Source organism: Lithobates pipiens, unplaced genomic scaffold (genome assembly GCF_037356315.1).
Source record: "Lithobates pipiens isolate NorthernLeopardFrog02 unplaced genomic scaffold, aLitPip1_a1.2 Scaffold_16, whole genome shotgun sequence".
Classification (NCBI taxonomy): domain Eukaryota; kingdom Metazoa; phylum Chordata; class Amphibia; order Anura; family Ranidae; genus Lithobates; species Lithobates pipiens.
In genome coordinates this window covers 363329925-363344020 of record NW_027507748.1, presented here as the reverse complement: position 1 = coordinate 363344020, position 14096 = coordinate 363329925, and the positions used below count along the sequence as shown (strand labels likewise).

At 40.1% G+C, this 14096-nt stretch overlaps 2 protein-coding genes across 4 annotated transcripts in view; one reads left to right on the top strand and one right to left on the bottom strand.

Annotated features, from left to right (window-relative positions):
- LOC143982891 (myotubularin-related protein 9-like) overlaps positions 1 to 7117 on the top strand; it is a 41520-nt gene extending 34403 nt beyond the window's left edge. For all 3 annotated transcript variants that reach the window (XM_077481992.1, XM_077481991.1, XM_077481990.1), the window contains 2 exons: positions 3434 to 3585; positions 3668 to 7117. In XM_077481992.1, coding sequence (XP_077338118.1) covers positions 3434 to 3585; positions 3668 to 3756 — 241 coding nt within the window. In that variant the 3' untranslated portion in view covers positions 3757 to 7117. The remainder of the gene's footprint in view (positions 1 to 3433; positions 3586 to 3667) is intronic.
- Positions 7118 to 10609: 3492 nt separating this feature from the next.
- Positions 10610 to 14096, bottom strand: part of EIF3I (eukaryotic translation initiation factor 3 subunit I) — a 44026-nt gene continuing 40539 nt past the window's right edge. The window contains exon 11 of the mRNA XM_077481994.1: positions 10610 to 12502. Within this exon, the coding sequence (XP_077338120.1) occupies positions 12421 to 12502 (82 nt within the window). The 3' untranslated portion in view covers positions 10610 to 12420. The remainder of the gene's footprint in view (positions 12503 to 14096) is intronic.

The following is a 14096-nucleotide window of genomic DNA, read 5'->3' as shown; positions in this document are numbered from 1 at the left end:
TAGTAGAATTTTGGTGAGTGTTGAGTCTCGCTTTTCAGTTAGTTTCTGAACAGGCATTCGTCAACCAGCCATGTTACAGATTCGGAGGAGATAAGGTGTTATTTATTATTGGCCTTGGAGTTATTGCTTTGACCTAAGTCCAGTCCAGGAACAGGAGGGTTTCTTGGACCAAAAATTGGTTGCTTTATTAATCGTGACCAATTATGTCATATGCCTTTGCTGCGGGAGGTCCAGGAGAATAATCCAGATGATTTTTGGAATTATCTCAGGATGACAGACTACTTTCACCTACTCTTGGCATTGTTAACCCCCTATACTAAGAAGCAGGACACATGCATGAGGTTGTTATTTTATTTTTTGGTTGAATAATGATTTGATTTGGTATATTTTTGGATGCATAGAATGCACTTTTTGGTTAAGTTCTATTGGCAGATATAATTTTATTTGTTTTCTTTTTTTAATGCACAATAAAAAAACATGTGTTTTACTTCAAATGACAGTTTGTATTTTTTTAAATGTAACTGCCTACTCCCAATGTAAAATTAACAAGGGAAACCAACATAGTTGTATCTTTAATCTTAAAAATGACAGAATAATGGTGTTGTGGTAACTTGCACCAAAAAAAACAAAAAAAAAAAAAAACAAGCATAATAATATTATTCTTGATATCACTAGAAAATAAAAGCCTTTGAAAATGTGTTTACAATAACTCCATGAGTATCACCAGCAAAGCAGCTTCATTATTATCCCTTTCAATAAAGAAGAAGAGAATGTGCGCTGCATTTTGAGATTTCATAATTTGCCATGTCACGAATGTTAATTCTCCATTACGAACGCTAGTTTACAAGACCGACCGCTTCCAGCTCATCTTTGCTTCTGAGTATGAGTGTTTGTACCTTGAACTTTTGTCTGACTGACTTATGTGCACATGCTCGGAAAATCCAACAACAGACATTTGTCCATGGAAAATTTTAAAGCCTGCTATCCAAAATTTGTCTGCGTAAAATCCGCAATTGTCCGATGGAGTGTACAAACGGTCAGATTTTCCGCCAACAGCCTGTCATCACACAATTCCTGTTGGAAAATCCGATCGTGGGTACAAGGCTTTAAAACCAAAAGTATAACTGAAGGCAAAACTATTTTTTTGTGCTATATAGAGTCGAGAAATATTAAACACCTGTCAGATTTGTATTGCTGTTTGTGTCCCCATTGGGGAAATTCACCCTCTCTATTTGTCCTCGTGTCCCATATCACCACAGGTGAAAGAAAAATACATTGAGTGGTCACCAGAACAGTAATATTAGTGAATTCATCTAGTGGGGACAAGGGATTTCTTCTCACTTCCTGGCTATGGCACAGGAAGTAAAAGAAAATCTTTCCAATGGGACACGGATGTCCAAAATGGGGGCTATAACCCTCTATTATGTTATCCAAAATGAAAAAAACAAAGTCTTTTCTGGTTAATAAAGCTGAGCTGCAATAATGTGTATTTTACATCTGTCTGGTGTTCAGTTTTAAGTATCTATATAATAATTTTTAAAGCAACATGAACAAACGGTGCCTACACTGCACTGGCCAAACTGCAGTCTGGAGCCAAGTGGAAAACCTACGGGGTTACGCACCTTAAAGTGGAGGGCCACCCTGAAAACCCAAAAATGTTAAAAATGACAAAAAAATCTAAAAAAAATAAAATGAGAAAATTTTTTTTTTTTTACTTACCAGAAATGCCTGTTGCTAGGCACTTTATCATAATCTTCCTCTTCCTCCTCCGCGGAGATCTTCTGTCTTCGTCGCGGCGTCTTCTGGGTAATGGGTCGCGCTGTGTTCTGGGAACTGTGTGTTCCAGAACACAGCGCGTCCCATTCAGAAAGCGCTGCGGGACTCGCGCATGCGCAGTAGTTCCGGGACTCGCGCATGCGCAGTAGGAAACGGGCAGTGAAGCCGTAAGGCTCCGCTGCCTGTTTCCCTTATAGGGAATGGCAGCGCCGGGACCCGAGAGCCGAGGGACGGCTCGGCCTCGGGCGGCCGACATCGCGGGCGCCCTGGACAGGTAAGTGATTTTATTAAGTCAGCAGCTGCAGTGTTTGCAGCTGCTGACTTTTTTTTTTTTTTTTTTAAACTGGCCCTCCTCTTTAAGCTAATATTTCAGGGGTGCTCTGGACCTTCACAGCTCTACAGACTGAATATAATCTGCCGTCTTCAATGCACTTTTACTATATACATCTCCTGCATGCAGTTGCTGTGCAGAGTATGTCTTCGGAGTAGCATCTATCCGCAACCCCAGTATTTAGTCTTCTTAGGGGTGCTGACTCATCTAAGGGTTTTATTTTACAATGCTATGGCATAGTATTGCAATCCTATTTGAGGCAGCATCCACTAAATGTACGGTAAAAATGGGAGAGAGATGTGGGCCAGATAGATGGGGAGCAGGTATTTCAGCCGGTGGGAATTTGTTCACTGAACATATCACAAAGACTTACTCAGTTGTATATAATATTACGGGTATACTACACACCTCATAGACTCCAGTTGATGAAATTACAAGCTGAGTCCACATGCACACTTTGTAAACGTGATCATGGTGACCTTATTCATCTCTTGTGGTGGTGCACCAAATTGTACACATTGGGCTGGAGTGGTGAAGACTGTTACTTCAATATTTAAAGTGTCGCTACCTTTAGACAGGAGATCGTGTCTGCTGTGTGTACTAGAAGAACATGATTGGGAACCACATACTGAAGAGGCTATTCATAGAGTTATTTTCCAGGCCAGGAAACAGATTATGATTCATTGGAAATCGGAGGATCCTCCAACGACTAAGGAATGGATCCATAATATTGGGGAGGTATTATGAATGGAGAAACTTTTATATCAACATAGGAGAAGTGCACTTAAATATAAGAGGATATGGGCACTGTGGTTGGATGCCCTGGGGCTTGCCCCGGGGGATCTAATCATGGATAGTTTTCTGGGACTTAATGCGGTTTGAGAAAGATTTTAAGGGATATTATTGGGAAAACAGATGCTGTCTGGTATTTCTTACTGCTGTATACTTGTGCTATATGGATACAATGCAATGCACGTTATTGTAAAGATGAACCTGACTGTATATCAATCTTCCATAATAAAAACTTTTTGGATTAAAAAAAAAAAAAAAAAGCATCCTGAACAGGTGATTGTGTCACAATATCAGAAATTACTTAGGTGAGGAAATAATTTGCAATCTGGATACATGTATTTTTTTTATGAAGCATACAAATATCTAGATACTAATTTGACCAATCTTTGACGCATTGTATGATTAGGAAGCCTAAACTATTATTTTACACAAACCAGAAAATGTGCATTCACCTGCTCAAGAAAAGTTAAACTTTGTGAAACAGCAAAAAGGAGAGATTTGTCCATCTTTAACGAGAAACATTATTTTCAACAGGTCTCTGTGTAAAGTTCGAGAACAGACTCATTCTCTTTGGGGATATCTCAATAACTTTGCAGTGAGGCAAAACCTTTTGAATCCAGTCTACGAAGAAAATCCACTGGTCATCTGGCCATCGGTCGCACCACAAAGCTTACAGCTGTGGGAAGGTGAGAAGCAAAGCACAATGGCAACTATTTTATGAAAATATTCTTCATATGCACTGAATTATACTCTCCATTATGTTTATAGGTTTCTTCCTTCGCCATTTAATGCCTACAGAACACAAAGAAATGGCCTGGCAAAGAATTCAAGAGCTTTTAGGTGAACAACACAAATAGGTCATTTTCTCAGACCTAAGTTGTCAACTTTTGTTAAAGTTCTAAATTGACACTGATGCTGCTGACATTTCTAGGAAAAAAAAACAAACAGTACAAAAGATTGTGTTTACCGTTAAACTTCGTTGTTTTCTTTTTTTCTCCACACCAATGTAGATATGGTCACAAGAGTGAAATTTCTCTCAAAAATTTAAATGTATATATATATATATATATATATATTTTTTTTAACCTTGAACTGCGGTCAGTAATGGATGAAAACTGCTGTCTTTATAGGAAAAGAACACCAAAATGTATCTAAACTCAAAAACAAAAATGCAATATAGTCCAGCTTACCACTCTTCAGATGTATTAGCTGCATTCATTTTCTTTTTCAGGCTTTTTTTTCTCACGTTAACCTGTCAAGACTTTCTGTCCTAGTGTGACAAGGCTCACTCACTGTACCACTGGAGAAGCAGAGTTGTCATTTTAGGCCGCTCTCTTGATTTTGACAACAAACACCCCTCTCTCTATTAGAAAAGGGGCTTTGCAATTCACAGGGCATGGCTATAAAAGCTGGGAACATTGAGATCTTAGTTCAGTTCACAGGTAGTTACATGGACACTAGATATGTAATTGTATCAATCTGTATTTTTCATCTTGGGTGTTGATTTAATCTAAAGGAAACATAACCTGTGTTATAAAAAGCATTTGTACTATTAGTTGGAGGTAAAAGATTAATCTTCTGCTGCCCTTTGGGCCCAGTAAACAATAAAGCCATCTTGTCAATGTTAAATGGCTTTCAGGGTCCATGCCGAAAGAGCAGCAGTAAGATAATATTTTTGTTTTATAATGTTTTACCTGTAAGTTACCTATGGGTTTTTGTATGTCAACTACCTCATTTAGTTAAAGCATTTGTTACCCAAACGTTTTATATTCCAGATATGTGCCTTCTGTACCGTGTCCGTGTATGAAAAAGTATCCTGTTCAATATGCATTTCTTCCTTTTGTGAAATCTCCGGTGTTCCTATTGAAAACTACCACCACACAGTGGTCAGTTCTCTAGCAGCTTGGAGCTGACTGCTCCTTCTATTGGCCTCCAATAGAAGGAGCAGTCAGCTTCGAGTGCATAGCCTTTCATCAGTGCAGCCCTGATTGACGAGATTCCAGCCCTGCCTAGGTCCAATCAGATGCCGGTGACATCACTTCCTGTTCCATGGTCCATTCTGGTCTGTGTGGAGCTGCTTGGTTCCTTTGCTCCTGGAGAAACACTGTGATCCTTACCAGCTATCCAGAACAGCGGTGGGACCCACAGAGCCATGTGGAATGCCAGCACTGCACTTTACTTTGACAAGCATGCATCTTCTATCATCTTGTAAGTGTTTTTAATCTTATCCTATTAAAGTCATCATTTTAATACTACACTCAGGTCGGCGCCTCCCCCCTCCCTGTTTTTTTTTTTTTTTTTTTTTCTTACAAGTGCTGCCTTTCAGTACCTGCTCATCTGTGCACATCAGTTAAGGAGAAAAAATACTTAATTAGAAAATTTACTGAGAAACTAAGAAAAACTTTTTTTCAAAATGTTTTTTTTTAAAAAAAAATAAAAACCCAGCAGTGATTAAATGCCACCAAACGAAAGCGATTCAAAATTAATTTGGGTACAGTGTTGCATGACTGCGCAATTGTCATTCAAAGTGTGACAGCTGAAATAGGGCCTGGGTAGGAAGGTGGTGAAAGTGCCCCATATTGAAGTTGTTAAAGAAGCCATGTGTACAGTTGGCCATAGATGGATAAAATTTCAAATAAAAATGCTAAAGAAAAGTCTTTGGAAAATGAATGCAAAAAATTCTTAGAACATTCTCATAACATACCGTATAACACGCACTTTTTTAAAATCAAGGGAAAATTGCAGATGCGTGTTATACGCCGATCCTCCACCATTTTGGAGCCTCTGGGCGGCTTTTAGCCGCCTTCGGCCCTTCTCAGCGGCCGAAAACCTCCGAGAGCCGCCGAGAAGGGCCGAAGGCCGACGGAAAGGGCCGAAAGCCAACGAGAACGGCCGAAAACTACCGAGCGCCGCCGAGATAAACAGGACATCTCGGCGGTAGCATTTTTAAAAATAAAACTGACAAGGCTGAAAATGACACTGACAAGGGGACAAGGCTGCATATGACACTGACAAGGGTGCAATGATGGACAAGGAGACTGATAAGGTTGTATTGATGGGCATTTAAATGCAAGTTTTTTTTTCCTTAAAATTCCCTCCTAAACTTGGGGTGCGTGTTATACGCCGATAAATATGGTATGTTTGATCTTTTAACATTTGATTTTGGAATGAACGGACTTTAGCTCATGAAAACCACACACTGGTTACCACTTCAGTCCCGGAAGATTTTCCCCCTTAAAAGCGGAGTTCCACCCATAATATTTTTTAATTTTTTTTCCAATGTAATCTGTTCTCTTAAACTAGTTAAATAGTATTAACCAATGTTATGAATGCAATAGCAGCTCAATTCCTGTTTTTAGATCTTACTTTTGATTATGCTATGTAGAATACTTCCATCTCTACTTTCGGCATTTGAAGCCCACTAGCAGTCTCTTCCGGGATATGGTGATGCTGTATACCCAGCATGCACCTTCCGTTCTCGCATATGCACCGTATACACAGGGAAAGAAATCTTATCTTGTTGCCATAACAACGGTTGGCAAAGGAGGAAGTGCCCATCCCATTGTTATGGTTTCATAGATAAGCTATCTACAGAACACACAAAAAGCATGCAATGGAATCATTTGCAGCACTGGTTTGAGGTAAATATGCTTTGCTTTTTTTTATCGTACATTAGCTTGTAATATATATAGTAATGGCAAAAAGGGCTTTGTTTCCTTTTTAAAAACGGCGCTTAAATCCACCTTTGCTCACGCCACTTACGGTTTCTTAAAAAAAAAAAAAACACAATGCTAGCCCTCAGCACTGCCCACTGAGTCCTGGGAAAGGATGACACACATCTCCCAGGAGCACTAGCGAGCACAGACGCCAATGGAAATTACATCAATTGCCGTAGAGAGGAAGTGGCAGATTACAAGGGACCCATAGCAACAATGCAGAAGGGATGAGTAAAAAAAAAAAAAAAAAATTTCCAAATGTTGTTGCTGAAGGATAATGCTGTTTATTTCTGCAAAGCACATTTTATGGGTGGAACTCTGCTTTAAGGACCAGGCCATTTTTTGCAATACGGCACTGCGTCGCTTTAACTGAAAATTGTGCGGTCGTGCGACACTACCCAAATAAAATTGGCATCCTTTTTTTCCCACAAATGGTGCTCTCTTTTGGTGTCTGTGATCACCTCTGCAGTTTTTTTTTTTTTGCGCTATAAACAAAAAAAAGGCAGAAAATTAACCCCCCCCCCCCCCCCCAAAAAAAAAAGTAAAATAAAAATTCTTCATAAATTTTAGGCCAATATGTATTCTTCTACACATTTTTGGTAAAAAATAAAAAAAAGTTAGAGTCTACAAAATAGGGGATAGATTTATGGCATTTTTATTAATTTATAAAATTATAAATTTATTAAATTAACTTTTTTTTTTTACTAGTAATGGCAGTGATCAGCAATTTTTAGGGGAATTGCACCACTGTGGCGGACAGATCGGACATGTTTTTGGTACCATTGACATTTCTACAGCGCTTAGAGCTAAAAATAGCCACTGGTTACTGTACAAACGTCACTAGCAATGAAGGAGTTAACACTAGGGGAGATCAAGGGGGTTACATGCGTTTCTATCGGGGGGGGGCGACTGACTGGAGACATATCGCTGGGATTTGTGCGTTTATATACACAGATGCCTGTTCTGGCTCTCGTACCTGCTATTGCGGTTAGCCAGACATTGCACCCGCCAACCACGTGCATTGGGTCCCTGCCGTACATTGGGCAGGTGCCTGCTATGGCTCTTAAAGGAGCCAACGTACAGGTATAACGATTCGCGGGAACGAGCCAACCTGCCGCCGTAAATGTGCGTGAGCTGATCGGCAAGTGTTTAAATATGAATTCCTATCCCCACGAGAGAAGCTAGAGACAGCACAATTAAAGTGATGAATCTAATAAATGTCGCCAATCAGACCCATACACCCTCAGTCTTCATAAATACAGACGCAGAAAAAGCCTTTGACAGGGTTAATTGGGATTATATGTTCACAGTCCTTCAATATATAGGGCTAGGAGAAAAGATGATTAGATGGATCGCCCAAATATACACTACCCCTACGGCACAAATTAAAGTGAATGGAATTCTATCAGACCCCCTCCCAATCAAGAATGGGACTAGACAAGGCTGCCCATTACCCCCCTCCTTTTTGCACTATCATTGGAGCCATTTTTGTGTAAAATTAGGAATAATCCAGACATCCAAGGCCTAGTGGTTGGAGATACCCAGTACAAGGTGTCCGCATACGCGGAAGACCTACTATTTTTCCCTTTCAAATCCAGCAATCTCCCTCCCAAACCTTCTCCGGGAATTTGACGAATACGGGAAGATCTTCAATCTTGAAATTAACTACAATAAAAACGGAGGCCATGGGCATAGAGATCCCGCAAACCGCATTGCAAGAACTTTGCTCCAGTTTCAACTTTAAATGGACATCTTCAGCTTTGACATACCTGGGTACTTCCGTCCCAGCCAATATAAACCACACCTTTAAATTGAATTTCCCCCCCCCTTGCTAATCAACACCCGGACCCTACTGGAATCATGGCATAAAGGTCACCATTCCTGGTTCAGCAGATGTAATAAGATGTGCATTTTGCTCAAATTCCTCCATTTACTGCAGGCACTCCCAATTGCGATCTCCACATCATTCTTCAGACAGGTACACAGTCAGTTCAATAGATTAATTTGGGCAAATAAGAAACAGAGATTACACCGTACCCTACTCTCCTTACCCAAGATTAATGGGGGTCTAGCTGTCCCGGATATGAAGAAATGCTACCAAACTGTACATCTAGGTAGAATTATAGACTGGTGCCGTCTTCAAGACCTGAAACTGTGGACGCACCTGGAACAAGCTCAAGTGCAAGTACCCTTGCAAGGAGCCGTTCGGTGATATGAACATCTTACAGCAAATTTAGAGAGACACTTACTGATAGGGATGACACTTCACGTAGGGTCACAAACCTATTTCACGCAGTCACTATCCACACCTAACTCTCCGATATACTCCCAATATAGGGAACCAGCAATTTCCTCCAGGACTGGACCCCCAAATTAAGAACGCACCAACTACCATAAATTGCACTCAAGCACGACGCTTTCTGATAAAAGACTCTTGGCCCTCCGTAGAGACACTAAGTAACTGAAAAAAAAAATTGAATAGGTCCTTTTAAACTACCTTTCTGGTCTGCCGTTCAGCTAAGACATTTCCTTACATCTATACCTAATCTGCAAGGGTTTGCCAAACCCGTAACTATTTAAGACTACTGCTCCGAAAACGGTACATTCCGGCGAACACTGTCCATAATGTATAACCTCCTTATGGCCCCGACCGATAACACACACCTGACCTTCCAGAAAAAGTGGGAGATTTGAATTGTACATTTACTTCGAACCAGATTAAACCTATTATTATAACGTTTGCCCTAAAGTCCTCTATCTGTACCGAAAGTACAGGAAATCAATTATAAGCTCTTTACAAGGTGGTATTTAACCCCTCAAGCTTTACATACTTTTTACCCAAACGCCTCTGCACTTTGCTGGAGATGTCGGGCGGAAAGGGGCACGATGTTGAATATATTTTGGTCCTGTTCAAAACGATTCAATTTTTTGGTCTACAGTTAGGACAACTATCCAGAAGTTTACGGAATATAATATCCCGGATGACCCAGCCTTCTTCCTCTTGCATGTAAACACAATGTTCACTAAAAGATACAAAAAGTCGGTTATACGCCACTTAAATGCCGCTAGATCCTGTATCCCACTTCAATGGAAAAGCCAAACCCCACCATCGGTGGCGACCTGGATCCGGAGAGTAGAGGACATTAGTAAAATGGAAGACCTGGTGCTCACTGCGAGACAACAGGGAAAATATGAAAAGACATGGGCACTTTGGCGCCACTTAATTTTCTCTTTGGAGGGTATCACCCTTAGAACCTCTTGATGAGGCCAATTTTCCAGTGCACGCAGAAGCCAGGGCCATCCTGAATCAACCAGAACCCTTCAATCCCCTTCCATCCGTGTCCCCACACCCAGTCCACCCCTCCTTCTTAACCCGTATGAGTTCCCTTGCCTCCTGCCCACCCCCCCCCCCCAGCCTCAGGCAATGAGGTTTTGCCTGGGTGGGATGGGGGGTGATCGAGGGATGAAGGCAGGAGGTAGAGGATAACTGAGGCTTTTCTTCATTTACCACCTCCTATTGGAGGATTTTCTGTTCAGGAAGGCTTCGGCCTCTCAACGATTAGCTAGGAAGTAATTGCCACTTGACGTATATATCGATAATCAATTTGAAATGTATGTGAACGCTGCCTCTCCTTCCCTCCATATGATGAAGTCAAAACGTTCCTTCCCTCCCCAGTTGTTTCTAATATGTATATGTATTGTATTTCTAAGCCCATGATGGGCATTTATAAAATAAATAAAATGTATATTTGAAAAAAAAAATTGAATTCCTTCAAGAATTTTTTTTTTCATCCTGCTCCTTCGAATTTTCTCAGAACTGTTGTCGAAAGCAGATGTCGATTTGACCCACTAATAATTAGAAAAAAACAAAACAAATGAACTTTCTTAGGATCTTATTTTCCCCAAGAATTTTTATTCAATCAGCTTTATATAGAGCATGTAGAAACCTTGAGCTACTGTTCAGTATTTTTGTATGTTAAATAAAAGGCACATGACCAAGTCAATATTTGTTTTAATTAATCCATGCTATACCATTTGTCCTGTGTATTTTACATATGCGTTTTTCTTCTGATGTCACTTGGTTGTTATGTGTAAATATTTTATTTCACCAAGTTTTAAGATAAATAGTCATGGTGCATTAGAAGTCATGCTTGAACTGATCAAGAATCCCATTACATCATGAAAGGCAATTGCCTTCTGGTTCTCAACCCAAATTGTACATTTTATTTAGGACACAGTAAAATACAGATTTTATTGGAATAACCCATTTAGGATACCCTGTATGAATGGTCATTGTACAGGAAAAGATAACATAAGAAATCTTTCTGGTAGCTAGGTATACAATCCATATATTGAGAAATCATGAAAAAACGCTGATACAGCAAGGAATGATACAGAAATGTATTGCATGAAAACACTTTAGGGTCTATTTATCAATGTTTTCACTCAAAATGCACACACTATTCATTTGTGATCATAAATAGATACCTTCGAGAAAAACTGCACTTTCGGGGCAAATCCTTTATTTGCCCTTACTCCTGAAGTCTGCACAAAAACAAATAGGGAGGGGTATTTGTCTTGAACTTAACCTGGTGGGGAGGAGGCCACTCCAATCTGACAATGGAGGGTACTAATGAAGATGAGCCAATTAGAGCTTTTTCAGGATACTGTTTTTCATGCTTTCTCCAGGGAATAGGAAAAAAAAAAAAAAAGTGAGAGAGGTTCTGCACTGCTAGAGCAGTTATCCTATAAAGTGTATTTTCACTTTTTGCAGCCAAATTGATATAACCTACATTATATTTGTTCTCATTCACATAGCAAAATACCTAAAGCAGAACTTCAACCAAAAGGGTAAGTTCCACTTGTTTGCATCCTCCCCCTTTCCTCTTTAACAATTGGCAGTTTTTGGGGTGGGGGTTGTGAGCGGGTACCTGGTTTCGACAGGTAATGGCTACCATTAGATTGCAGCAAAAGTTCAGCCACCGCCTTCTGGGACACATCACAGGTACAAGACGACTGCGGGACCATTCACAATGTACAGTGCACCTCACGCATGCACAGTGGGAAGCCGGCCATGAAGTCGCAAGGTTAAGATGCCAGCAACTGGACTCAAAGCCGTTTGAAGAATTGGCTCAGGTGAGGACAGGGCGGGATCCCTGGACAGGTGAGTGTCCTCATATTAAAAATCAGCAGATACAGTATTTGCAGCTGCTGACTTAATTTTTTGGGGGAGACTGGAGTGCCCTCTTTTTTTTTTTTTTTTTAAATGCAGTTTTTTAGATGTTCCTTTTCAGAAACTCCAGCCTGAAAAATCCTACTAGTACTCTTTATGAGGGGACTGAACAGCCATATATGCCATAATTAATCATGTCTATAATGCACAGGCAGAACTTCATTATCTGTTAACTAGATTTGAACACTTTCTGTCCTAAAAAAAAAAAGGCTAAAAGGTTTAGAAGCTAGGCTAAGCATTATGTTAGGGAGGAAGTTCAACCAATCCTTGGGACAGACTTACTCCGACATGGTTCAGTGAAAGTCTTGTGGCTGACACTAAGGGTTTCTCTTGAGAAACATCTAAAAAAAAGGTAGGAAATATTTTTTCAATTTTTTTTTTTTTTTTTTTTTTTTAGGTATACTGTGTGATCGGCAACACAAACATATAGTGGCATTTTCTCAAAATTCACTATAAAAGTGGATATACACTTTAAGGAAGACCAACTTTTAAAGAAATTATTTTTTTTTTTAACCTGTCGAAAACATGATACGATCACTTTTTCATTGAACTGCTTTCACTTTTACATCTTCTCAAGATTCAAACTCAAAGTCAAAATAATTTTGATCGAAGTAATGTATTCTAACATATCCATCCTCTCCACCGCTGCTGTAACTGTGAAAAAGACAGACATTTACATATTAGTCTGCTGTTTAAAATATTTTGTTGTAATGAAATTTTTCCTGTAACAGATAAAAAGATAACATAAAAATAAAATGTTGGAGTAGTAGCTGTGCATCAATTCATATTAGTATCGGGTAGGCAGATGCCAATCCACTGGCCACTTCAGAATAGACCTTCAGCAGTCTGTCCCCCTACCTGTTCAGTGAAAGTTGAACTTCCTACAAGAATATGAACTGTATTGCTTAAGGCCCCATGCACACTTGTGCGACTTTGGACCCCAAAGTCACACCCCACGTTTCCTAATGAGTACTGTTCACATCTGAGCGACTTTAAAGTAGTTCCTGCACTGCTCTGGTCTGACTTGATGGCCATAGACTTCAGTGTAAACCCTAAAAAGTCACATGAAAATCGAACCTGCATATGCATACGAGTTGTGTGCCACTTTGTAGAGCACAAACAATCACATTGGTCAAAGCAAAAGTCGCACTCATCCAAAGTAGTATCAAGTTGCAATGAAAATCGCACAATTCTGAAGTCGCACAAGTGTGACGGGAGGCCAGTCAGATCTCTCCAAAACCTATAATAAACCTGGTTTCTGGCTGGCCAACCAAATTACATGTAGCGTAAATATCTGCTGCAAGGAGAACCAGCTCCAAAACCTCACGCTGCAATGTGCATCGTGGTTCTTGGACCTTGCTTGGTCCCACTTCAAAAAACATGCATAAATCAATAGGTTTATTTCACGAGCAGAAGGTATGGCACATAAAAATCAATAAATCACCTTAATGCATTTCGCATGTTACATGCTTATTAATAAGGCTTGGCCTTTTGAGTGGGTATCCAGCATGCACAACACGTTAAGGTAGTTTGTTAATGCTTTATTGATGTACTTTGTAAAATATACCCTATCAACTTATGTATGTGAGCAGTGTGGGCCTGTTCATATTATGTTGAATCCAAATTACATAATGACTCCTAATGAAACTCCATTAGTATATTGGCGCGTTATTAGCGCCTGAACTCTATTTTACCAAATTGTACAGATCATTACAAAAGCCAAATTATGTCAGGTAGGCATAAAATGTATAGTCTATAGAAGGCATTACAAGTTTTACTGTACGGCCTGCAAGTTTGAAGCAGATTCATCTGTGCATGTATGTGCTTCTATTCTGCTCTACCCTTAACTTTTACAGTAGTAGTTCTTCCTTTCCTTCTATATCGTGGATTAAGCACACCCACAACCTTACACAAAACTCAGCACTTAAGAACAAAAGCGCTTATAACAACATAACCCACCACCTATGGTGCTGTACCTATATACATAAAAAATTGGGTAAACCCACCACAGCATCTGATCCTCCCATAAACAGCACTTCCACTATTAGCAATGGATTTATGTCACTCACTGACACCAGTGTGCTACCACATCTCCTGCATACAGCAGCAGTACATATGTGCACCTGTACATGAGGGTACAGCTTGGAGACATGGCAGGCAGTCAGCGCCTTCTCACAAAATAGATCTGCGCCCATAGACCACCTATTGCAGACCTTGGCAGCCCCAGGGTCATTTGTCTCTTTGGCTG